Genomic DNA, 26,645 nt, shown 5'->3' on the forward strand with positions numbered 1-26,645 from the left:
TGCTGTTAGGCCCCCAGAGGGCTGCCCCCCCCCCCCCCCCCCCCCCCCGCCTCCCGGGAACATCTCATACCAGACGAGAATAACCCCAATGTTTGCGCGGTAGAGTACTTGAAGACAGTGTTTGCGCATCAATCGCCGACATAGTGGCACTGAGGAGGAATAAGCGGAACCGGCCCGTATTCGCCGAGGCAGATGGAAAACCGCTTTCAAAATCATGCACAGGCTGGCCGACACACCGGACCACGACACTAATCCGCCTGGCGGATTCTTGCCGTGACCGGCACGCCTTCCCGCTCGGGAAGCAGCGCTTCAGACCGCGCGGCTAGCCGAGCGGGCCCCGTTCTGGATGCTTTAATATACTAGGGTTGACTGAAAAGTAATGCCTCCGCCTTCGTAACTCTTCAACAGTTGGAAAAATTGGTATGCGGCAGGTACTGGCTTGTTCCGCAGCCTCTTCTCTACAGCTCCAGTTGGCGGGAAGCCTTAGCATTGAACGGTTGTGTTGTTACAGTGTAAAGTATGGAACCCTGGGCAGACGGTCCGTCAATGCGATTTAAGCAACGTGCAGTCACTGAATTCTTGACAGCAGAACGTGTCACTCCAAAGGAGACTCATCAGAGAATGAAAGCTGTTTATGGTGACTGTGTTGATGTGTGAACTGTGCGTCGTTGGACGAGTAAGTTAAAGATATTGAGGCGGGAACATCTGACCTGAGTGACAAACAGAGTTGGACGTCTTGTGACAGCAACCACCGAGTTTCACAAGCAAAATGTTGACAGATTGATTCAAGACGATCGTCGTATACTCGGAGAGAAATTACAAGCAAAATCGGCATTTCACAAGAAGGTGTGGGACACATTATTGCTTTTCTTAGCTATCACAAGATGAGAATTCCAAATCACACACTTCACGTGCCACCACAGCAGAGCTTCACAGACTGAATCTCACCACCGTACGGCATCCTCCATGCAGTCCAGATTTAGCACCGCCTGATTTCCATCTGTTCCCGATAATGAAAGACGATCTGCGGGGGACATCATTATGCCCTTGTACTTGCCACGTAGTGTATTTGTGTTCAGCAGTGTGTTTCAAATAAGTAATGTACACTACTGGCCATTAAAATTGCTACACCACGAAGATGACGTGCTACAGACGCCAAATTTAATCGACAGGAAGAGGATGCTGTGATATGCAAATGATTAGCTTTTCAGAGCATTCACACAAGGTTGGCGCCGGAGGCGACACCTACAACGTGCTGACATGAGGAAAGTTTCCAACCGATTTCTCATACACAAACAGCAGTTGACCGGAATTGCCTAGTGAAACGTTGTTGTGATGCCTCCTGTAAGGAGGAGAAATGCGTACCATTGTTCCCGACTTTGATGAAGGTCGGATTGTAACCTATCGCGATTGCGGTTTGTCGTATCGCGACGTTGCTGCTCGAGTTGATCGATATCCAATGACTGTTGGCAGAATATGGAATCGGTGGGTTCAGAAGGGTAATACGGAACTCTGTGCTGGATCCCAAAGACCTCGTATCACTAGCAGTCGTGATGACAGGGATCTTATCCACATGCCTGTAACGGATCGTGCAGCCACGTCTCGATCCCCGAGTCAACAGATGGGGACGTTTGCAAGACAACAACCATCTGCACGAACAGTTCGACGACGTTTGCAGTAGCATGGACTATCAGCTTCGAGACCATGGCTGCGGTTACCCTTGACGCCGCGTCACAGACAAGAGCGCCTGCGATGGTGTACTCAATTACGAACCTGGGTGCACGAATGGCAAAACGTCATGTTCTCGGATGAATCCAGGTTCTGTTTACAGCATCATGATGGTCGAGCCGGCCGGGGTGGCCGAGCGGTTCTAGGCGCTACACTCTGGAACCGCGCGACCGCCACGGTCGCAGGTTGGAATCCTGCCTCGGGCATGGATGTGTGTGATATCCTTAGGTTAGTTAGATTTAAGTAGTTCTAAGTTTTAGGGGACTGATGACCTTAGAAGTTAAGTCCCATAGTGATCAGAGCCATTTGAACCATATGATGGTCCCATCCGTGTTTGTGCGACATCGCGGTGAACGCAGATTGGAAGCGTGTATTCGTCATCGCCATACAGGCGTATCCGCTGGCGTTATGGTATGCTGTGCCATTGGTTACCCGCCTCGGTCACCTCTTGTTTGCATTGACGGCACTTTGAACAGTGGACGTTACATTTCAGAAGTGTACGACTCGTGGCTCTACCCTTCATTCGATCCCTGCGAAACCCTACATTTCAGCAGGATAATGCACGAACGCATGTTGCAGGTCCTGTACGGGCCTTTCTGGATACAGAAAATGTTCGACTGCTGCCCTGGCCAGCATATTCTCCAGATCTCTCACCAATTGAAAACGTGTGGTCAATGGTGGCCGAACAACTGGCTCGTCACAATACGCCAGTCACTACTCTTGATGAACTGTGGTATCGTGTTGAACGTGCATGGGCAGCTGTACCTGTACACGCCATCCAAGCTCTGTTTGACTCAATGACCAGGCGTACCAATGCAGTTATTATGGCCAGAAGTGGTTGTTGTGGGTAGTGATTTCTCAGGATATATGCACCCAAATTGCATGAAAATGTAATCACATGTCAGTTCTAGTATAATATATTTGTCCAATGAATACCCGTTTGTCATCTGCATTTCTTCTTGGTGTAGCAATTTTAATGGCCAGTAGTGTACTAAATTACTAATGTGCGACCGGTTTAAGGACTAATTCTGACTAAACTTAAATGTTTAGCATGAGGTATATCTGAAATACCAAACATCACAGTGTCCATGTTGCGGCCTGGGAGAGAAAGGTCTTGCACAAATGCGAAGTGCTGTGTGGACGGCAGCAAGCAGCTGCTGGGCTAGCACGACCTCCGAGGCGGCCAATCGGTTGACCTGGAGGAGGACGCACGGCCACAAGGAAAAAACCGGACGCAACAGATTGAGGCAGCTGTCGTGACGTCAGGGGTGCGTGAGGTCGCCAGGTGCAACGCGGCAGGGCGAGCCGAGCCGAGGCGTGGCTGCCGGTGCCAGCCAGCACAAAAGCGCCGCTGGCGCCAGCTGCACAGCTGCTGCGCGCTCCTCAGCGGCGGCTACCTGACTGCAGCTTGTGGAACACGGCTGAGCGCAAAATATCAGTGTTGGTTGCGACGTGTGTGGAACTGCATCTTCCAGTTGCAGGCATGCCTGCAGAGGAAACAGCGATCGTTGAAGTTAACTTTTCTGAAAAGTCACATGTCGCAACCAGTATGATTATTTTTAACTGTTTCACTTTATAATTTCATAGCAGCATCGTCAGAATCTCTGGAATATACACTGTAAAATATGCAACAAAGTGTGACACTAGGGAGTCTTACATTGACTGGAAGGATATATTACACTACTGGCCATCAAAATTGCTACACCAAGAAGACATGCAGATGATACACGAGTATTCATTGGACAAATATATTATACTACAACTGACATGTAATTACATCTTCACGCAGTTTGGGTGCATAGACCCAGAACAACCACCTCTGGCCGTAATAACGGCGTTGATACGCCTGGGCATTGAGTCAAACAGAGCTTGGATGGCGTGTACAGGTACAGCTGCCCATGCAGCTTGAACACGATACCACAGTTCATCAAGAGTAGTGAATGGCGTATTGTGACGAGCCAGTTGCTCGGCCACTATTGACCAGACGTTTTCAATTAGTGAGAGATCTGGAGAATGTGCTGGCCAGGGCAGCAGTCTAACATTTTCTGTATCCAGAAAGACTCGTACAGAACCTGCAACATCCGATCGTGCATTATCCTGCTAAAATGTAGGGTTTCGCAGGGATCGAATGAAGGTTAGAGCCACGAGTCGTAACACTTCCTAAATGTAACGTCCACTGTTCAAAGTGCCGTCAATGCGAACAAGAGGTGACCGAGCCGTGTAACCAGTGGCACCCCATACCATCAAGCAGGGTGATACGCCAGTATGGCGATGACGAATACACGCTTCCAATGTGCGTTCACCGCGTTGTTGCCAAATACGGATGCGACCATCATGATGCTGTAAACAGAACCTGGATTCATCCGAAAAAATGACGTTTTTCCGTTCGTGCACCCAGGTTCGTCATTGAGTACACCATCGCAAGCGCTCCTGTCTGTGATGCAGCAAGGGTAACCGCAGCCATGGTCTCCGATCTGATAGTCCATGCTGCAGCAAACGTGTTTGTCTTGCAAACGTCCCCATCTGTTGACTCAGGGATCGAGACGCGGGTGCACGATCCGTTACAGCCATGCAGATAAGATGCCTGTCATCTCTACTGCTAGTGATACGAGGCCGTTGGGATCCATCATGGCGTTCCGTATTACCCTCCTGAACCCACCGATTCCATATCTGTTAACAGTCACTGGATCTCTACCAACGCGAGCAGCAATGTCGCGATACGATAAACCGCAATAGTGATACGCTACAATCAGACCTTTATCAAAGTCGGAAACGTGATGGTACGCATTTCTCCTCCTCACACGAGGCATCGCAACAACGTTTCACCAGGCAACGCCGGTCAACTGGTGTTTGTGTAAGAGAAATCTGTTGGAAACTTTCCTCATGTCAGCACGTTGTAGGTGTCGCCACCGGCGCCAACCTTGTGTGAATGCTCTGAAAAGCTGATCATTTGCATATCACAGTATCTTCTTCCTGTCGGTTAAATTTCGCGTCTGTAGCACATCATCTTCGTGGTGTAGCAATTTTAATGGCCAGTAGTGTATTTCATTTACAATATGTAACTTAGTTTAAAACACACTAGTTGACTTGTTACATTGTCGGCAACAGAGATATTTTGACTGTACAGCAGTGCTTGTAACGTCTGTGTCAATGTGTGTTCAGAGATAATGTAGTAGTCTCATTGAGCGAGATAAGATCCTATACATACTCTGACGGAGAATCAGAGTTTACACGATGTGTTACCTCTGCGCCACTGATTAACAAAGAAACGTTTATTGGGGGACCAAATCAACTGTAGACACTGATACACTTATAAAACAGTCTCCATATGGATCCTCAAGTCCCGCATTGGCCGGGGAGATATGTAAAATAGTCACCCCTCCAAATTCAGTGATAAATGCCCCGTAGCGTTCTAACTACATTCAATAATATTCCAGAGTCCGACTTCTGTATTTCAAAAAATGCAGTAGCAACACTTAACATACAGTCTTTAACTGCTTTACGGCAACTGTCGCAGATTTTGATATAAAGGCAAACCAGGATTACGGCTCAAAGCTAAGCAGGTCAGAAGTGAAACCAAAATGAGAATTCTTGAAGTTTCCACAGAAACATATGTAGCTCATGACTTTAGGCCTATATTAAACTCACGAATCGTAGCACGTGCACCAAGATGCGAGATACAGCTTAAAAATCGGATATAACTAATACTAACTCCACTACCTAACGGGAAACATACTCTTGCTGGCTTTTTGTGCTGGAAGGATAACTTTCTCAATCAATGCGCATCTCTAACATCCTATATCTAAAATATGTGTGGCGTGATTTACTTCATCGTCAGCCAGTGTTTAATTATAGCTAGCCACTCAGTTAGTAGTCTTGGCTTCCAGCGCCTATCGAAACGTGTGCTTGTATCCCTTGCCGCAGTTAGTGAACCGCACAAGAACTCCCGCAGCAATAGTATTAGGGCCATTCTGTATTATCCGTTCTGTGCAGGCATACTGACACTGATCGGCCAGAACATTATGACCTCTGACCTGCTGTCGATATAAACCCGTCCAGGCTATAGCATCACCTGGCGAGCAATGACTGCGAGTCACACACTCGCACGGTGCATGTAGGATCAGTGAGCGTGTTGTCCGTGTGTAGAATGAGGAAGGCGCGCGATCTGTCTGAGTTTGACAGAGGGCAGATTGTGATGGCCCGGAGGCTCGGCATGAGCATTTCGGAAACTGCACGACTTGTCGGGTGTTCGAGGAGTACCTTGGTGAGTGTCTTCAACACGTGACAAAGCCAAGGTGAAACCACGCCAGACGTCGTGGGGTTTGGCGGTCACCCCTCATTATAGATGTCGGATGTCATAGGCTGGGCAGACTGGTACAACAGGACAGGCGGAGAACTGGCACCAGGCTTTAACGCTGGGCAGAGTACAAGTGTGTCTTAACACAAGGTGCTGCGAACACTCCTAACGATGGACTTCCGCAGCCTACGACCTTTGCATGTGTCAATGTTAATATCACGACATCGGCAACTATAGTTGAAATGGGCACGTAACTATCGTCATTGGACGTTGGCGCAGTCGCAGAGCGTTCCATGGTCTGATGAATCCCGATACCTTCTTTATCACGCCGATGGGAGGGCGTCGTCTTCCAGGGGAACAACTCCTTGACAGTTGTACTGCGGGACGGAGACAAGTTGGCGGCGGCTCTGATATGCTCTAGGGAACATCCACGGCTCTGATATGCTCTAGGGAACATCCACGGCTCTGATATGCTCTAGGGAACATCCACGGTTCTGATATGCTCTAGGGAACATCCACGTGGGCATTCGTGGGTCCACTGGTGCTCGTGCAAGGTACCATGACGGCCAAGGAGGATTGTACTCCGGTTGCAGACCACGTACGTCCCTTCATGAGGATGGTGCTTCCCGACGGCAGTGACAACTTTGAACAAGATAATGCGCCATATCACAAGGTCAGGAGAGTGACGGAGTGGTTCGTGGAACACAGAAATAAGTTCCAATTAATGTATTGGCCCCAGCTCGCCAGATCTGAAACCAATGGAGCACATCTGGGATGTGATTGAACGTGGTGTCGGAACTCATCGCTCACCTCAAACGAATTTACTGGAATTAGGTGACTTGTGTGTGCAGATGTGATACCAACTCCCTCGAGCGACCCACCAAGGCGTCATTGCCTCCACCCCACGACGCATCGACGCTGTTATCGGTGCCAAAGGTCGACATACCGGCTATGAAGTAATGGTAATTTTGTTCTGGCTGATCAGTGTATACAACAAAGCGAGAGAGTATGTAATCTTACGTTGAGATCAAGAACATAGTTGATTTACAATATGGTAACTTACGTTTAAAATGCAGTACTTGGCTCATTATATTGCCGGCAACGTAGAGTATAAATATCTATGGAGTGAGCATTCGGATGCGCAGAACGAGAATTCCGTCCGCAACATCGCCTGCACTGAAGTCACGTTATTTTGGGATGCCGCTTATTAACCGTGTAGCGCTTAGCGTATTTTGAGTGTTATTACTTCGCTGCTACAGACAGATCACCTTCAGAAATAACGTGAAACTTTGGGTATGTGTTTTAAAGACATCTTAACAATATTGATACTAGGATCTGAAGCTGGCTCAAAGATGTGAAGAGCAATGATATTGTACTTTTTCGCCACAGTATCATAGCTCAGTTCCACTTTACTTACTTTTCTTCGGTAGCGGGATAAGAAGTGACAGCCAAAAATATTAGCCCGCATCTCGTGGTCGTGCGGTAGCGTTCTCGCTTCCCACGCCCGGGTTCCCGGGTTCGATTCCCGGCGGGGTCAGGGATTTTCTCTGCCTCGTGATGGCTGGGTGTTGTGTGCTGTCCTTAGGTTAGTTAGGTTTAAGTAGTTCTAAGTTCTAGGGGACTGATGACCATAGATGTTAAGTCCCATAGTGCTCAGAACCGTTTTTGAACCAAAAATATTTTTTTTTCCTTTTTAGACTGTACATATTCATATTGTTAAATGTATTCTAATTGATAACAGTACAACGACACTATGTAGGAAACTGTCTCACGCAGAAATACTTAGATTAACACAAGAGTTTGAGAGCCTGCATAAATTGGAGGAAATTAATCAGACTGTTATGTACAAATATTATCTGCATATGAACAAAGTATCAGTATTTATACACCGACTGGTAGTTTACTCAAACACACAAATTTATCTACCACTTATCTCGTAAACACATGATCATAAAATCGTAGAAATTGTCTCCACAATCCAAGACTTTATAATACCAGGTCTCAATAGTTTTCAACATATAAAGTGCCACATATCCATATGACATTTACAGTTTTATATTGGTTGTACATACGTATGAAAAGTAACTGATCCTTTTTTCACACACTGCCCTTTACATCAGTAGCAACGACAATACTTGCGCCATAGCTGTTACTAAAACTCAGACGTGCAAAAACGTATATAAAAAATTCAAGTTTTGCTATTACCGCCAACTGCAGACAAGCAGCGGCGTCCCATTATCATGAGACTTGTCCGTTTGGATGTTGAGAACATGCGCAGTAGTCTATGCTCACTCCATAGATATATGTATATATTCTACGGAAGGCACCAGAGATTAAGTTGGCTGTACAACAGTGGTTGGAACGTCTATGGCAACGTGTATGCAAAGATAATGCAGTGTTCTTAATGAGCGCGACAAAGTCCTATATATATAGTCACTGGTTCGAATCTATTTCACGAAAAACCAGCACATTTCAACTACTACATTAACGCAGATATATGGTAAACTACCGCCATTTTTTGCGAAATTAAATATGTATTTTTTGAGATTTGTTTTGACATATATTGCAGCTCAATGACATTTTGTCCAGTGCAGAAATGACGCGCCCATAAAAGCGGCGATCGAAATGTAAGTTTTTTAATTTCCCGTAGCAATATGAATTTTGTAACAACTGGTAGTAGCTTACCATATTTAGATGTTAGTGTGGTAGTAGAAAGGATTGATTTTTCGTGACGTAGATACGAACTAAAGAGTATATATACGAGGGTCGTTCCGTAAATCATGGCAACTATGTATCTTGCGATAATGCGACAACATGAGAATTCCACGATGTGGATTGAATTGGTACGGCAGTGTGTGAATGGTTTCCTCAGTTGTGGATTGAGGTTGAAGTCACGTGGACTGAAATCTGGTGAGTTGGGTGGGAGGGGAGGATCCATCTTTCAGCTCTGCCAACCTAACACTGAATGTTTCGGGCGCTGGCACCGAGCCATTCTCACATGCGCTCGCAGTCTGTCGATTGATTTCGGTAATGTTTGCCTCCTGAGGAACTAATTGAATAAGAAGCACTTGTCCCAAGGTCTCTAAAGCCTACAACGGCCGGGGAGGTAGTGTGCTGATCACATGCCCCTTAACACCGCATCCGATTGTCAGGAATCTCACGTGACTTGAGCTACAGGCGATGTTGCGGGCAGTAACGGCCGGCAACGCATGATCTTCTGGTCCTGATGGCAGTTTAGTTTTTTTAGTGCTATTTTATCGTTTTAAAGAATTTTTTGTCGCTCTGCCTACTATGGACTGCTGTCAACATCGATAGGAGGGCAAGGAACAACTGAAGATATTGGTAGTGCCGCCAAACAACTGAGTGTCAGTTCTACGTCCATCCGACTTCGATGACCCTGATACTTACGCTATGATTTACCAAGTCTAGATCCGTAACTACGGATATATATCAGGAAAAAAAGAGACGAAATTTGTACTACCAAGACTGCATTCATACTACAGTGAGATATTAACGAAACAGGTCAAAAACCGTGAAGAATTGACGCTTCTAACAAGTAGAAGACTTTTTCCGCGCAACAACAAATTTTCAATGAACTCTTTGCTGAAGGGTTGTATCTTCCACGGGAAAGATGATCCTCGTGGTGGGAACGCTAAATGTCGTAACATGCAGAAAGTTGGTGTGAGAAAACACGTACCAGGTACTGAGCTGGGAAGCTGAGTTCCATGCCCCTGCTGCTTACGCTATGATCTACCAAGTCTGCATGAGGGGATTATCAGTTTCCGCACCCAGCCCCCTCCCCACCACACATCCACAGCTCGATCCCCAACTACGTAGTCTACTAAACGACCACACTGAAGAAACTGGAAAAATGTTCACATTTAAATGCAAGACATTTGATAGTCAAGACGTTTAAACTCTCATTTCTCCGTTATTTGCAAGCCGGTTTCCGGATATGGAAATTCTTTCACACTTCGTTTCGAACTGGCTGCATTCTATATGAACGCTAGTTTTACAGTTGCTCAAAGGTGATTCATTGCAGATTAGAAAATTTAATAACAGTTAATCCTCTAAAAGATACACCAATTTACAACGCATCCTGAGAATATTGAGTTGAAATTGAAACAGCAAAAGGAGAGAAAGGCATAAAGGGAAACCTAAATCTGTATGCCCAGACGAGGATTTAAACTGATCAACACGAGTCCAGATTCTTAAAAGTGAGCGTCTGTTTTTTTTGTGGGGGGGGTGGGGGTGGGTTGGGGTTGGTTATCAGTATACTGACTGGTTTGATGCGGCTCTCTTGTCCCAATCCCTTCATCTCAGAGTAGCACTTACACCCTACGTCGTCAATTACTTGTTGAGTATATTTCAGTCTGTCTTCCCTACAGTCCTGTCCCTTCTTCTTGTCAGTGTTTTCCATATACTCCTTTCCTCGCCCATTCTGCGGAGAACATCCTCATTCTTTACTGTACCAGTCCACTTGATTTTCAGTATTCCTCAGTAGCACCGAATCTCAAATGCCTCGCTTCTCCTCTGTTCCGGTTTTCTCACAGTCCATGACTCACTACCACACAATTCTGTGCTGCAAATGTTCATTATTAGGTATTTATTCCTCAAATTAAGACAGATACTAGTAGTCTTCTTTTGGCTTGGAACGCTTTCTTTACCAGTACTGGTCTGTTTCTGACGTCCTCTTTGCTTAGTCCTGCATGCGTTATTTTACTTCCAAGATAGGACAATTCCTTCACTTCATCTACTTCTTGGTCATCGATTTTGGTGTTAAGTTTATCGCTAATCTCATTTTTGCTTCTGCTTATTACTTCAGTCCCTCTTCGGTTTACCCTCAGTCCATATCCTGTGAACTCCTCGATGTGGATTGAACTGGTACGGCAGTGTGTGAATGGTTTCCTCAGTTGTGGAATGAGGTGGAAGTCGCGTGGACTGAGATCTGGTGAATAGGGTGAGTGGGAGAGGATCCATCTTGTAGCAGTGCCAATCTAACACTGAATGTTTCGGGCGCTGGCAATATGTCCTGTAATTTTTCTTCTCTTTCACTGAGGATGGCAATGACATCAGTGAATCTTATCATTGATATCCTTTCACACTGAATTTTAATCCCGTTCTCGAATATCTTCTTTATTTCCTTCATTGCTTCTTCGACGTATAGAATGAACACTAAAGTGGAAGACAGCGTCTCTTAAAAGTTGCAGACGATAAAAGTTAGTGAAGGAGATGTCAATACGTACGACATGACGAAAGAGATGTACCTAATTTATTTACTGTCGTTGAGTTGACCAGCTATGTCGTAACATAATGTGAAAGCCATAGTATGGTGACATGAACGTGCTAACCTGATAAATCCACTAAGAATTACTTACCGCAGTATCATCCTTTTGTATTCAACATTTTATAAAATTACGGGAGACTATACAGAAAGATAAGAAGTCATGATTGTCTAACTTTCACCATTTCATTCTGAAAGAGAGCGGTAGACATTCAAAATAAACTGAGGCTTTGTGGGAGAAGAGTAGAGTATCGATTCTTTTCGAGAAAAGATTTTTAATTCAACAGACCGGGAAGAGTGGAGCGTGCAATCAAAACAGAACCACGCAACTGTCTTCTCCCCGACGGATGTGTAGGCGTTTCCGGTAATGCACATGATTGCTGATAATCTCTGGTCGCTACAAACGAGGCCCTGGAAGTTGTCAGTTCCCGTCTGAGCTACAAGAGACCATCGGTGCAGAGAGTCGACACATGCGCGATGTGGAAAGTATTTAGAAATTGTAAGTTGTTAGTAATTGCACGCTGACAAATAGCTCCGTGAGTGATTTGAAATTTGTCATTCTGCTTCAGAGGTGACTTTGTTAGCGAGTGAGTTGCATGACTAACGAGAGCTAACTTGTCGGTGAATGAAGTGGGCGTTAATGCATTGTTTATCGTGAGGTCTCAACGAACTGTGATTACGCTTTAAGGTGATTAAACGTCGGAGTTGTGACATTAATTCTATCAGAACGTTTGACACACTGTCCAAGAGCTACTCCCAAGCGTTAGCCGGCTAAACGTGTCACAGCATCAGTGACTGCTGTCTTCAATACGGAGTAGGCCTTATGAACTGGGTTAGCACAATCGTTTATTCTAATGACTAAGTTGTGGTATATCTCCGATTCCAAAAGTACTGGCTTCTTAAGATTCAACAGAAACAATGTAGTATATTCGCAACAAGTTCACTTCTTTGTCTAGCACGTTATCCTTGTAACTATTCACTATCCGATCAAGTATAATACTATCCTCTAACACTAGCACCAGCTCCAGCTACATTTCCGAACACTGCTCTGAAGGTCGCAACTTTCGATCAAATATAGCTGCATCAAACCTATCGCTGTAAAATCGAGGACACATCCACTAAATGTACACCTTGATGTACGAAGCTTGGAAGTGGCGATAATATTCAGCCTTTGAGTCACGGAGAACCTGCCTTAACTATTCCCCGATTTCCATTATCTGAGAGTAAACATTTGGACTGTGAAGTCGCGCGAATGCCTGACAGCGCAGCCCTATTCTCTATGAGGGCGTGATGCTGACTTGTCTTCGCCTCGCTGTCTTGTATTGCTAACAGCTACATCTATACTCTGCTAACCGCCTGGCGGTGTGTGGCGAACGGTACTTCGGGATCGGTACTATCTCCGTCCTTTTCTGTTGCATTCATCTGTTGAACCTTTGATGTCTTTTACCGAAGCCGGCCGGTGTGGCCGTGCGGTTCTAGGCGCTTCAGTCTGGAACCGCGTGACCGCTACGGTCGCAGGTTCGAATCCTGCCTCGGGCATGGATGTGTGTGACGTCCTTAGGTTAGTTAGGTTTAAGTAGTTCTAAGTTCTAGGGGACTGATGACGATATATGTTAAATCCCATAGTGCTCAGCCATTTTTCTTTTACCGACCAGCTTTGATGCTGCAAAGTGATTCACTTGTTTCTCTCCCACATGCAACGTCATTGCTTTTGCTTCTTCTGCAAAATCTTGTTATTGTATTTCTCCTGTTTCAGTATTATCATAGCGATCCTCTTGCCTGTTTTTGTGATGAGAGGCCCGTTGTTTTTAGCTTATTTATTATTTTTCTGAACGTTTTATCTTCATTTTTTGTTCCTGACAATGTTTCTCTACCGAGATAGGAGGAAGGGCAACATCGGTCATAAACTTTTTAAGCCTGTTTATTGTAGATCGGTTTCAGCTACTGTGTACCTGTCTTAAGTGCTACATGAATAAAAGAGTTAATGAATCAGGCACTAAAATATAAATTAAAAACAGATCACGAATACATCAGATTGTAAAACGTAAATTTACATACAAATTACATCCAATTCATAATGATTAACTGTAAATAAAATCGCACATGATACCACAATGACATTATCTGATGGAAACAAACCTGAATGTTTATTTTGCTTTCCTTTACTATGCATCTGATTTCTTCTGATTTAACTATCTTGTGAGACCTACATTGAAGTCTGAGTTACTGTTCTTTTCTTGTGTTATTATGGCTTCACTGTCCCTGATAACACTGTCTTGTGTGTAATGTTTGCGTATTCATTGTATTTAGGTCTTTATTTCTTGTTTTGTGAGTCGTATGTCAGTAAGGTTGACGAGATGTTTATAGACTCTGTGGTTTATTTGCCTTCTACCCCTGTGTTGAACGGTGTTATTTTGTATAAAAAATGTGTTTGGATATCGTTGTGTCAGATACATCTCTCAAAGTGAAAAGACTCTAAACTCTCTCCCAGAACACATTCACCTATCCGCCATCTTGTTTTCGGATCTTGTAAACACTGGCACAGTGAAAGTTTCCAAGTGGTGCAATTTCTTACAGTGAAGATACTGGGGAAATCAGGAAAAGTAAGAGAATACATAGTGCGCGTCCACACACACACACACACACACACACACACACACACACACACAGATCTTCCACTCAGAATAAACTAACTACAAGTTTCCCCAGTCATAAATTTTGAGCCCGCCGGTGTGACCGAGCGGTTCTAGCCGGTTCAGCCTGGAACCGCGCGACCGCTACGGTCGCAGGTTCAAATCCTGCCTCGGGCATGGATGTGTGTGATGTCCTTAGGTTGGTTAGGTTTAAGTAGTTCTAAGTTCTAGGGGACTGATGACCTCAGATGTTAAGTCCCATAGTGCTCAGAGCCATTTGAACCATAAATTTTGGATGTAAATAACTTTCTACATTAAGTCACCTATGGCTACAGGTGACAGCCTGTGAAAAAAAACTACTGTAACGCAAAACACAGAAGAACCACAGCCTGTGGTAACAAGATATATACAAAAACTATTGTCTGTTATCAATTTTGTAAATTCGTTTTTCTAAGAACTAAAAATACTGTATGCACAGATAGTACAGACCAGTCTTCCTGTTATTTAACAGAAAGAAGGCAAGAAAGAAACGCTGATCATGCTGCAACTTCACCAATATGTGACTGGGTAAAAACAAGAAATACTTGAGTTTCGTCAAGGTGGAATCCATCCAAAAAATTATTGGGCCAAAACATTATGATCACCTGCTTAATAGCATTTTGATACACGTCTGGAGCGCAATACAGCAGCGTGGTATGTATTTGACAGGTCCTTAGTAGGGTTCCAGAAGTATGTAAGAGGGCTGTTATTAAAATACGAACATATCGATATTTATCTATAGAATATCGATGTACCTCGGCGATATTATTTTCATTGATATATCGATAACAAAAGTGCAATATCGAGAGCCGATATTTTTTTTCGTAGTTTTCGGTAAACATATTCAATTGTTCTTTTGAAATTGCTGTGTGTGAAGGAGTCTTACTACTTTTTGAGCTTTCATCACGTCCAGTCTCTCTCTCTCTCTCTCTGACCGTGTGAAGCAAGTATAGACTGCAAGCACTTGAGGGTGGCGGTACGAATGGAATAACAAGATTTCCGATGTGAAGAAATAGCGCACCAGTTGTGTTAAAAAATAGTGTGATATTTCTTCACATCGGCATTCTTCAAAAACAGTTCCTGTAACTGATGAACAAAAATCTAAATTACAAGACTTGTCTTTGCGTTTGGCGGAGACGTGCGAGGGGATATGCTGACGTAATCGACGGTCGGCGCTACCAGCAGAATTTGCGACGTTTAACGTACCACGTAATTTTGACACTAACTACTACGTCACTGGCGTTCGCACAAATGTAGAAACAGGGACGTCGACATGACGTGTTTCAGACAAATCCGATATGCGACGAAACCGAACGACGGACCCATCAGACACCTTTCATTCTGCCACTTACATGCAGTCACTATTGTTGGCAAAGTCGTTATCGCCAAGCATGAACGTACATAGTTTTCCTTTCAATTCTTTCTCTAAGGGGATAAGTAGGCTTGTTGATGTAAGGAGGACCTAATAATAAATCGATAGTTAAAAATACTGCTCTAATACAGGCAATATATTCGCAATGTGCAGTCGATACCTTTTCCCGTCGATTTATCGATGTATCGATGATTCTTTCGACATACTGTGGGCCGATAGTGAAATAACTTAAAATATCAGTATATCGGATTCCAGATACTTTTTAAAATATCAACAGTCCTGGTATGTAGCACCAGATGTCTTCCCACAGGTGAAGCAATTCCCGTAAATCACGGACCACTGGTTTGTGGGCGCTGAGTTAGCGTCTCATAGCATCCCAGATGTGTCCCATTGGGCTTAATTATGCACATTCGGTGGGCAAGACATCATCGTGATTTGACTATGATGCTCTTCAAACCACAGTAGTAGCACAATTCTGGACTTGTGACACAGACAGTTACCTGCTGGAAGATGCCACCACTGTTGGGAAGACATCAAGCACGAATGATTGCAGGTGGTCCGCAATTATTTTTACGTAGATCACAGCTGCCACAGTGCTTTTGATCACTAGCACAGACCACATGGAAGCCGAGGTGAATGTTCCCTATAGCACAGTGCAGCCCCCAACAGGCAACGTCAGTGGCCTGCTGCATGTTACCAGCAGCCGTTTGCCTGGTTCACGACATGTTCGGACCCGACTGTGGACCTGGTGTAGCGAAGAACGACGTTCATCCGCCCAGGTGACAAGTTTCCGTTGGTCCGTGGTCTAATCTCGAATCTCGACCATGGTTTTTCTGTTTCAGTAGTTTTTCTTTCACAGGTTGTCATCAGTAGCCATAGAGGACTTAATGTAAAAAGTTATTTACATCCTAAATATAGTATATGACTGGGAAAAGGTATGTTAGTTTTATTTTACTCTACGTAGGAGGCGCGCGCGCGCGCGTGTGCGTGTGCGTGTATGTGTGCGTGTGCGTGTGCGTGTGTGTGTGTGTGTGTGTGTGTGTGTGTGTGTGCGCGCGCGCTCGCACGCAAGCGCGCAGTATGTATTACTTACTTTTCTTGATTTCCCCATTATCTTCATTATGAAAAATTGCACTTGGAAACTTTCACTGTGTTACTGTTTAGAGGATCCGAAAACAAGATGGCGGACAGTTGAATGTGTTCTGACAGGGAGTTTTGAATCGTGTTTCGACTTTAGGCTTGTTGTATTTGACGCAATACAATTCAAACACGCTTTTCATACAAAACAAAACCGTTAAATGTAGAGACAAAAGGCAAATGAACTGCACATTATATAAACATCTCGTCAACCTTACTGACATACAACTCACAAAACATGAAGTAATTCTGCTACAAAAAGGACTTAAATACAATGAAAACGCACCTACTGCAATCAACATGGGAGCACATTTTCTGTTGCGAAGCCCCGTGTTGCATAACGTGCGCTTAACGATATGCTCCGAAACAAACGTGCCTGGATTAGCACAAAACACTGTCGTCAGACCTGCTACAGATCGTCGCCAATCCTGATTTACAGAGCGGGCGAGCCTCCTACCTCCACGTTCTGTGATTACGCTTTGACGTCCACCACGTTGTCGGATACTCAGGTTTCACAGTCATTCAGCCACTTTCCATAGAGACTCACGATAGTAGCACACGAACAGCCGATGTGCTTCGCCATTTCCGAGATGGTCGTTCCCATGTGCTGACCCATAATAGTCAAAGTTGCTCGTGTCGTCGGATTTCCCCATCTGAGGCCATTATCAACACTGGAAATTTTCCCCATTCATCACTGCCCCGGTTATACGTCGTGAGCACGCAATGCCACCAGGTGTTACATTATGTGATCAAAAGTATCCGGAGCTGAAAATGACTTACAAGTTCGTGGCGCCCCCCATCGGTAACGCCTTGAATTCAATATGGTGTTACCCATCCTTACCCTTGATGACAGCTTCCACCTTCGCAGGTATACGTTCAGTCAGGTGTTGCAAGGTTTCTTTGGGAATGGCAGCCCATTCATCACGGAGTGCTGCACTGAGGAGAGGTATCGATGTCGGTCGGTGAGGCCTGGCACGAAGTCCGCGTACCGAAACATCTCAAACGTGTTCTATACGATTCAGATCAGGACTCTGTGCAGGCCAGCCCATTACAGGGATGTTATTGTCGTACAAGCACTCCGCCCCAAACCGTGCATTATGAACAGGTGTTAGATCGTGTCGAAAGATGCAATCGCTATCCCCGAGTTGCTCTTCAACGGTGGGAAGCAAGAAAGTGCTTAAAACATCTATGTAGGCCTGTGCTGTGATAGTGCAACGCAAAACAACAAGGGGGCAAGCCCTCTCCATGAAAAACATCATAACCACATCGCCTCCAAATTTTACTGTTGGCACTACACACGCTGGCAGATGTTCACCGGGCATTCGCCAGACCCACGCCCTCCCATCGGATCGCCACACTGTGTTCCGTGATTCGTCACTCCACACAACGTCTCCCGACTTTTCAATCGTACAATGTTTATTCTCCTTACACCAAGCGAGGCGTCGTTTGGCATTTACCGGCGAGATGTGTGGCTTATGAGCAGCCGCTCGAAATCCAAGTTTTCTCACCTCCCGCGTAACTGTCCTAGTACTTGCAGGGGATCCTGATGCAGTTTGGAATTCCTGTGTGATGGTCTGGATAGATGTCTGCCTATTACACATTACGACCCTCTTCAACTGTCAACGGTCTCTACCAGCCAACAAACGAGATCGGCCTGTACGCTCTTGTGCTGTACGCATCCCTTCACGTTTCCACTTCACTATCACATCGGGAACAGTGGATCTATTGATGTTTAGGAGTGTGGAAATCTCGCATACAGACGTATGACACAAGTGACACCTGATCATCTGACCACGTCCGAAGTCCGTGAGTTCCACGGAGTGCCCCGTTCTGCTCTCTCACGATGTCTAATGACTACTGAGGTCGCTGATATGGAGAACCTGGCAGTAGCTGGCAGTACAATGCACCAAAGACGAAAAACATGTTTTTTGGGGTGTCCGGATACTTTTGATCACATAGTGTATTCAGTCAGCTCGCACGGTTGACAATACTTTCTCGAATTGGCAATTTCCATTAGCGTTAATACATACTGCTCATTCAGTAACGTAATTTTACTTAAAATGGATCCAAGGTATAGCATTTTCTTTCCACAGGTGATGTTGCTGTCAGATATCTGCGATCCCGCTGTCTATGAGGCGTTCAGCTCCCAAAGAAAGACTTACTCCATATAACTTTTTCTGCTTTTTTCTTTCCTTTTGTTATTGTGACAAGTGTACAGCGACAAGCTCCGCCCTACCGCTGGTACGCTATAAAAATGCGGACGAGCTCGGCTGTCGTCACTGAGTTCGCTTAACCTCGTCATCAATTCGCCACGCTCAATTTCACCCCCTCTCTGAAGACCATCCGCCTGAGGCTGATGTAGTTTGCCACGTGCTGTTTAGCTTCCTCTATTAGCTACTTTGTTAAACCTACATGGAGAGGGGAGAGCCAGCTGTTAGAGAACCAATACCGTTCTGAGCGACGCTGAAGGTTACCACATGGTTATCGTTTTAACAAGGTGCGAGGGTAATACGCCAATACAGCTTATTGGGCCAGTTCATAAGGCAATATTTTAACCAAAATTGAATGTACAGTGAATGCAATTCGGACACCTAGATGGCTTTGAAACTTATTTAGCAAGAGAATTGCAGTGCTAACAATGTGACATAGGGCAAATTTACATGCAGTAGTGTGTATTTGCCACGCGTTTTTAAAACGTTAAAAAACACCTATGTATTATAGAAGGTAAAGTATGACCTTTTCGCCTCCGTACATAAGTGGTCAGCGCGTTTGACCATTTTGTGGAGGACCTGGGTTCAATTACTGGTATTTCTAGCGGATTTTACTTTGGTAGGAGCAATGGAACAGAGTCCTTTCAGCCTCTTGGTTCAAATTTAGGATCTATTTAAATGAGAAGTATCGGATCCAAAGTCTATAAAGCTGTAAACGACCGAAGCAGCGGTGTGTTGATCCTATCGCATCGCATCCGAATGTCGACATGTGGCGGAGAACGACTACGCGACCGGTCGGCATCGTGCGGTCCTCTGCGCCTGATGGCGGCGTTTAGTTTTAAAATATGAACTAATATAACTTTAAAAGATAACCCGTTTGTGTCAGAAGATGATTAAAATTCGTCTGGGTGTTGTACTGCATCATTGTATAAAATACAGTGGTGGTGGTGACATGGTCCTATGTTTAGATGTAGATCATCGATCGGCAGGCTTACACACAACTTAACTGAAATTAACTTACGCTAAGAACAACACACACACGCACACCCATGCCCGAGGAAGGACTCTAACCTCCAACGGGGGGAGCCGCGCGAACCGTGACAAGGCGTTCGAGACCGCTCGACTACCCCGCGTGGCTTAAAATACAGAGTGCCTCAGGAGTAAAGGTAAATATTCAGGGATCTGAAAGGAACAATCACCTGCAGCAAAAAATTTCCGATGGACATATGCCCTATTCCGAACGATTCCTGGTACAGAACACATTTAATGTACATCGTTATTGATATTCTGCATTATTCAATACATTGTCAGCTTGACACATTTGCGGATGTACAGGAAATAGTAAACATTACATTACGCGGCATCGGTTACTTTTGAATGGAACCATTGCATAGTCCCGTTGTGGCGAGTGTTCGGTTTTCATTTGACTGCCCCTTGTACTCGCGAAATAACTACGACGAACTAAACAGATAGATTACTGCTCATTCGGAGATTTATCGTCATCGCGCTCATTCGCGACTGGAACAGGGAAGGGGTGCAATGTGTCCCCGCCACACTACGTAAGATGACTTGCGGAGTTTAGATCCTATCAGTGTAACATAGCGAGGCAAGAGTAATTCAACATCAAATCGTGTTAGAGAAGCGAGTTGCACTCGGTCAGGCGATCGCGTGACCACGCCCTCCACTTGAGGTAACACTCAAACAATCTCGCCGAAAATGTTTCGCGTGACGAGGCGGTGACGCCCGTTACGTTTTCACCTGACATTAACGCCACAGTTTAAATAACAAGGGGACTGCTCAGTTTAACATACAGTTTGAATCAACATTTACCTGCAAAGCCACATAGATAACTGACTCTGGCAGTTGGATTGCACATGTCTCCTAATGGCCGGTCTTTTCTCTTCTGCTTAACGGTATACGACGGTAATACACGATGACCGAGTATTTAGGAGCAGCGTCAGTGAAGGCGAGAAGACGAGAGAGTAGCCGAGTGCAGGGTCCGAGGCTAGGCTGCCGGCGTGCAGCTGCGGCTGAGTCTGCGGCTCCAGGTGCGAGGAGCAGCGAGCGGTGAGGAGCAGCTGCCGGCACCGGCAACCTGCCAGCCACCTGGAGGGCTCCAAGGGCAAACTGGACAAGGCCGGCCCTTCCGGTGCTAGCATCTTCCTCGAGGCGCCGCCGCGTTTCCTCCACTTCTGGCCAACCGAGTAACAGCTGCCCGAAACCCGACTGCCTAACTCATCTAAGCATCAGCAGGCACGTCCAGCCTATTTCTGTTTTCGTGTCACGGTCCTCTGTGCGATCTACCTGCATCTTTTTTCAACTTTAAGTCGGTATGTTGTTATCGCTTTAGACAGTCTTCTTTTCTCCATCCTCGGTATGAATTCAAAACAATATTACCTTCTTACTGACATCTGGTTGAACATTGATTCGGGATATACAGCATGTCGCAAAAGGTACGCTACATATCCAGTGTCATATCATTCGACTTGTAATTAACTTAGAGAAGGAAATGGAAGTTTGTCTGACGCACCAACTAAAAAAAAAAAAAATTAAAAAAAATGTTCAAATGTATGTGAAATCTTACGGGACTTAACTGCTAAGGTCATCAGTCCCTAAGTTTACACACTACTTAACCTAAATTATCCTAAGGACAAACACACACACCCACGCCCGAGGGAGGACTCGAACCTCCGCCGGGACCAGCCGCACAGTCCATGACCGTAGCGCCTGCGACCGCTCGGCTAATCCCGCGCGGCTGCACCAACTCAAAAAGTTTTATTCTGCTTCTGTAATCGAGTTCTACATGCTCACGCCTTGTGGTACGTATTCAAACTCGCTGCAAACCCGTTACAACATTAAAAGTTAGCCTGTGGTACATCCTATTAAGTGCTGACTATTTTACGTTCGTCATTGTCATAAAGAGAAGAGATTTACACCCAGCACCTTAAGAGGATGTACGCTGGTACTGTGGCGCAAAGGTTACCGAACTCTAATATTAGCCTTCTTACATTCACTGATAAGGTAGCTAATTTCTGTAGATACAATTTCTAAAGAAATTATGTTTTAGTCTCTCTAAAATATGTGGGCTTGGAAAGTAAGTTAAGTTAGGATCACGAACCAAAAAGAGAATGTACTAAGTTTAGTAAAAAGATTTAATTGCATAAGGACAGAATTAAAACTTGCATTTTGACGCGGAAAAGATAGAATGGCGAACTGTACAAAAGTCACGAATATGAACAGTAACTGCAGCTGGTTTGCTAAGAAAACTCGCCAGTATTCCTAGTCTGACTACAGCAAACGTGCAGTGGACTCTACTGTGACTGAAGTGCCGTTAATACTAAAGCAGAATTTGCCTAAATGGAAACGTTGATTGATTACACATAGAAAGACGCGGCTTTGCATGTAGAGAGAGAGGCGCTGACTGCGGCTACTGCAGATAGCAACAAGGTAGCAAACGGTAGTAATGAAGCTCGGAATTCCCTATCTGCCGGTGCTGCGACACTTTACCAAAACCGCAGACATATGATGTGAAGCCGACGGGTGCATGGTCACGACGTCGAAGCTTCAAAAGTCGTCAGCTGTCCAGCGTCCCATCTGCCTGACTGAAGTGAAAAGTTGATTTTCGACTGGGCGTCCGGCCAAGCACAATCAGCGCGAATCTGTCGGTGGATACGGAAGAGAGAAAGCTGCTTTACTGCACGACCATGCAGAAGCGAGTCACCGATTTTCTGTCTTTCGCACTACGACACGAACACCCAACCCGTTGCTTTCAAAAACTGCCGACCATGACATAGCAACAAAAGCGGCGCCTATCACGACCCCGAAACAGACACGCTCTGCTTCCACTGCAAAAATAGAAAAACGCCCTACGTCAATCTGGAGGCGTCCTGTCAAAGCAAAAAGGCTGCTTTGAACGTGACGTCTGCCCACCTATCACAGGTCCCGCCAAGTCCGCGAGCGTGACTGCTCGAGCAAGGGGTGCAATGACTGAACATGTAAATTTGCTGGTATACGTACTGTGCCTCTCCGGCGGTCGTCCCCTAGCGCCAGAGGGAACTTTTTGCGAACTGTAGCACACCCAGCAGTGTGGGCACCGCAGCCCAGAACTCTGCCGTGTGGCAGCAAAACAGGGCTTCTGGCAACACAGAGAGCGTGCTGTAAAGCTTGAAAATTCTGAACCGAGCATCGAAATGAACTCTGCTTACAAAGACACAAACAATCGAGATCCACACGTAGGAAGCGTATCCAGCACATGAACGTTACAGCACGAAATACACGTTCGTCGCGAATGATTTAACAAGATCAAATAGCGAGCGTGCGTTTTCTGCATGCAGCGTAGCAAGCGCCTCACCGACCAGTGTCCAGAAACAAGCGACATTCGACAACAAACACAAGAGTAGTCTTTCAAAACTGAAGCCGAGCATTCCTAACGCGACTAGTAGCGATCTGATTGGTTCGTTCACCGGAAAACCAAAGAACATTTCTCGTCAACAACAGACTACCCCTCAGGCAAACAAGCTATTCTCAATCGATACTAGCTACAAAATAGCATCCTTTCAGTAACCCAACGATGACCAGTACATGAAATAATTGAAATATGAGAAATAAGAAATCGAAATATGAAAGCTGCAGTGTACCAAGCAACTTTCAACGTCTCGTTTCCGGATCTTAATTACTGACTTTTCTGTAATGTTTTGGCTTTCTATTTGCTTCCCCCCTATGCCATAATATCTGAGGAAGCTTTCTGAACCAGCAGTACGTCTATGGTGTGATGGATTAAGCCTCACGATAGCACTTACAGTTAGTTCATCCACGGAAACAGTTTTAGATATGTTAGAGCTACTGTATACGGTGTCGTGAGAATATGCAGACTTCAAGGAGAAAGTTCCCTATATTTTTATCAGGTGAATACAAACAAGGAGAGTTTGAAACTTCCTGGCAAATTAAAACTGAGTGCTGGACAGAAAATCGAATCCGGAACCTGTTCCTTTCGCTGGAAAATGCTCTTGTCAACTGTAATGTCTCTTGCAGCGGTCTCTCCGCGATATTTTCAGAAATTTTATAAATTATATAACTCAGTACATATCTCGAAATATCTCTTCTTATCTTACCGATTCCTAAACTTTAATATACGATGATTATCAATGCAAAGTAGTTTCAAGCCCTATTATTCCTTGGAGCGTCCATTTACTCCATAGAATAGCTTCTCTGCTATCTATGTTTTCTCTTATGAAAAGAATGAAGGATCTTGCCCATTAGCCGTGAAAGAAGGAGGATGTATATGTATGTATTGTTGAGCTAGTCGCCATCTTGATGAGATTCTGTATGAGAAGGAATTTAATACATGAACTAAACTAAAGTAAGTGTGTTCGCGTATTATTTAACTGATTATTATTGACAGTGTCTGCTTACTACGCTGTGTTGCACGGGATCAGTGGGGAACGTCTGATTTACACTGGACAAACCTGCCGTTTTGTATGCTCAAGATATACAGTTACTTCAAATAAATAGGCTAACACGGTCTTATCAGCAGACCTCCAGTCTTTCCCATGTGATCACCGAAAGTTAATAATTATTACAAATGTTTTCAGGAGATCGACTGACAGTTTTCGTCGCACCGAGACTTCGAAATTGCTTGACTGCCTTATGGAATTTAAGTTAAGCTCAGTTTAATTAGGATAGAACAGTATTGAACTGTGTGAATGTGATAAGCCTGCTTTGTGAATGAAAATTCCCTTAACATACGCATGTTTTACTATCCTGATCAGTGAAGCTAAATCAGGCCGGTGTGAGAGAGGTTTTTAAATTTTTTGAATACCACAAAAAAATATTAAATTTTCATTTTGTTTGTTATTGGTCATTGCGTTTGGTCGGGGAGGACATCACACGATGTTCGTTCAAGTTCGTCATTGATTCTTTCTACATCTACATTTATACTCCGCAAGCCACCCAACGGTGTGTGGCGGAGGGCACTTCACGTGCCACGGTCATTACCACCCTTTTCTGTTCCAGTCGCGTATGGTTCGCGGGAAGAACGACTGTCTGAAAGCCTCCGTATGCGCTCGAATCTCTCTAATTTTACATTCGTGATCTCCTCGAGAGGTATAAGTAGGGGGAAGCAATATATTCGATAACTCATCCAGAAACGCACCCTCTCGAAACCTGGACAGCAAGATACACCGCGATGCAGAGCGCCTCTCCTGCAGAGTCTACCACTTGAGTTTGCTAAACATCTCCGTAACGCTATCACGGTTACCAAATAACCCTGTGACGAAACGCGCCGCTCTTCTTTGGACCTTCTCTATCTCCTCCGTCAACCCGAACTGGTACGGATCCCACACTGATGAGCAATACTCAAGTATAGGTCGAACGAGTGTTTTGTAAGCCACCTCCTTTGTTGATAGACTACATTTTCTAACGACTCTCCCAATGAATCGCAACCTGGCACTCGCCTTACCAACAATTAATTTTATATGATCATTCCACTTCAAATCGTTCCCCACGCATACTCCTAGATATTTTACAGAAGTAACTGCTACCAGTGTTTGTTCCGCTATCATATAATCATACAATAAAGGATCCTTCTTTCTATGTATTCGCAATACATTACATTTGTCTATGTTAAGGGTCAGTTGCCACTCCCTGCAGCAAGTGCCTATCCGCTGCAGATCTTCCTGCATTTCGCTACAATTTTCTGATGTTGCAACTTCTCTGTATACTACAGCATCATCCGCGAAAAGCCGCATGGAACTTCCGACACTATCTACTAGGTCATTTATATATATTGTGAAAAGCAATGGGCCGATAACACTCCCCTGTGGCACGCCAGAGGTTACTTTAACGTCTGTAGAGGTCTCCCCATTGATAACAACATGCTGTGTTCTGTTTGTTAAAAACTCTTCAATCCAGCCACACAGCTGGTCTGATATTCCGTAGGCTCTTACTTTGTTTATCAGGCGACAGTGCGGAACTGTATCGAACGCCTTCCGGAAGTCAAGGACAATAGCATCTACCTGGGAGCCTGTATCTAATATTTTCTGGATCTCATGAACAAATAAAGCGAGTTGGGTCTCACACGATTGCTGTTTCCGGAATCCATGTTGATTCCTACAGAGTAGATTCTGGGTTTCCATAAACGACATGATACGCGAGCAAAAAACATGTTCTAAAATTCTACAACAGATCGACGTCAGAGATATAGTTTTGCGCATCTGCTCGACGACCCTTCTTGAAGACTGGGACTACCTGCGCTCTTTTCCAATCATTTGGAACCTTCCGTTCCTCTAGAGACTTGCGGTACACGGCTGTTAGAAGGGGGGCAAGTTCTTTCGCGTACTCTGTGTAGAATCGAATTGGTGTCCCGTCAGGTCTAGTGGACTTTCCTCTGTTGAGTGATTCCAGTTGCTTTTCTATTCCTTTGACACTTATTTCGATGTCAGCCATTTTTTCGTTTGTGCGAGGATTTAGAGAAGAAACTGCAGTGCGGTCTTCCTCTGTGAAACAGCTTTGGAAAAAGGTGTTTAGTATTTCAGCTTTACGCGTGTCATCCTCTGTTTCAGTGCCATCATCATCCCGGAGTGTCTGGATATGCTGTTTCGAGCCACTTACTGATTTAACGTAAGACCAGAACTTCCTAGGATTTTCTGTCAAGTCGGTACATAGAATTTTACTTTCGAATTCACTGAACGCTTCACGCATAGCCCTCCTTGCGCTAACTTTGACATCGTTTAGCTTCTGTTTGTCTGAGAGGTTTTGGCTGCGTTTCACTTGGAGTGAAGCTCTCTTTGCTTTCGCAGTAGTTTCCTAACTTTGTTGTTGAACCACGGTGGGTTTTTCCCGTCCCTCACAGTTTTACTCGGCACGTACCTGTCTAAAACGCATTTTACGATTGCCTTGAACTTTTTCCATAAACACTCAACATTGTCAGTGTTGGAACAGAAATTTT

The 26,645-nt window shown here is 44.9% G+C and overlaps 1 protein-coding gene across 3 annotated transcripts in view; it reads left to right on the forward strand.

The window, feature by feature from the left end:
* Window positions 1-26,645, forward strand: part of LOC126475332 (neurotactin) — a 347,318-nt gene that overhangs the window by 140,165 nt on the left and 180,508 nt on the right. Inside the window, exon 1 of one of the 3 annotated variants that reach the window (XM_050103120.1) lies at window positions 11,745-11,808. The exons of the other annotated variants lie outside the window; for them this stretch is intronic. Within the exon in view, the coding sequence (XP_049959077.1) occupies window positions 11,787-11,808 (22 nt within the window). The 5' untranslated portion in view covers window positions 11,745-11,786. Of the gene's footprint in view, window positions 1-11,744; window positions 11,809-26,645 lie in introns of those variants that run through there. 3 annotated transcript variants of the gene reach the window in all.

This window comes from Schistocerca serialis, chromosome 4, assembly GCF_023864345.2.
Source record: "Schistocerca serialis cubense isolate TAMUIC-IGC-003099 chromosome 4, iqSchSeri2.2, whole genome shotgun sequence".
Lineage (NCBI taxonomy): Eukaryota > Metazoa > Arthropoda > Insecta > Orthoptera > Acrididae > Schistocerca > Schistocerca serialis.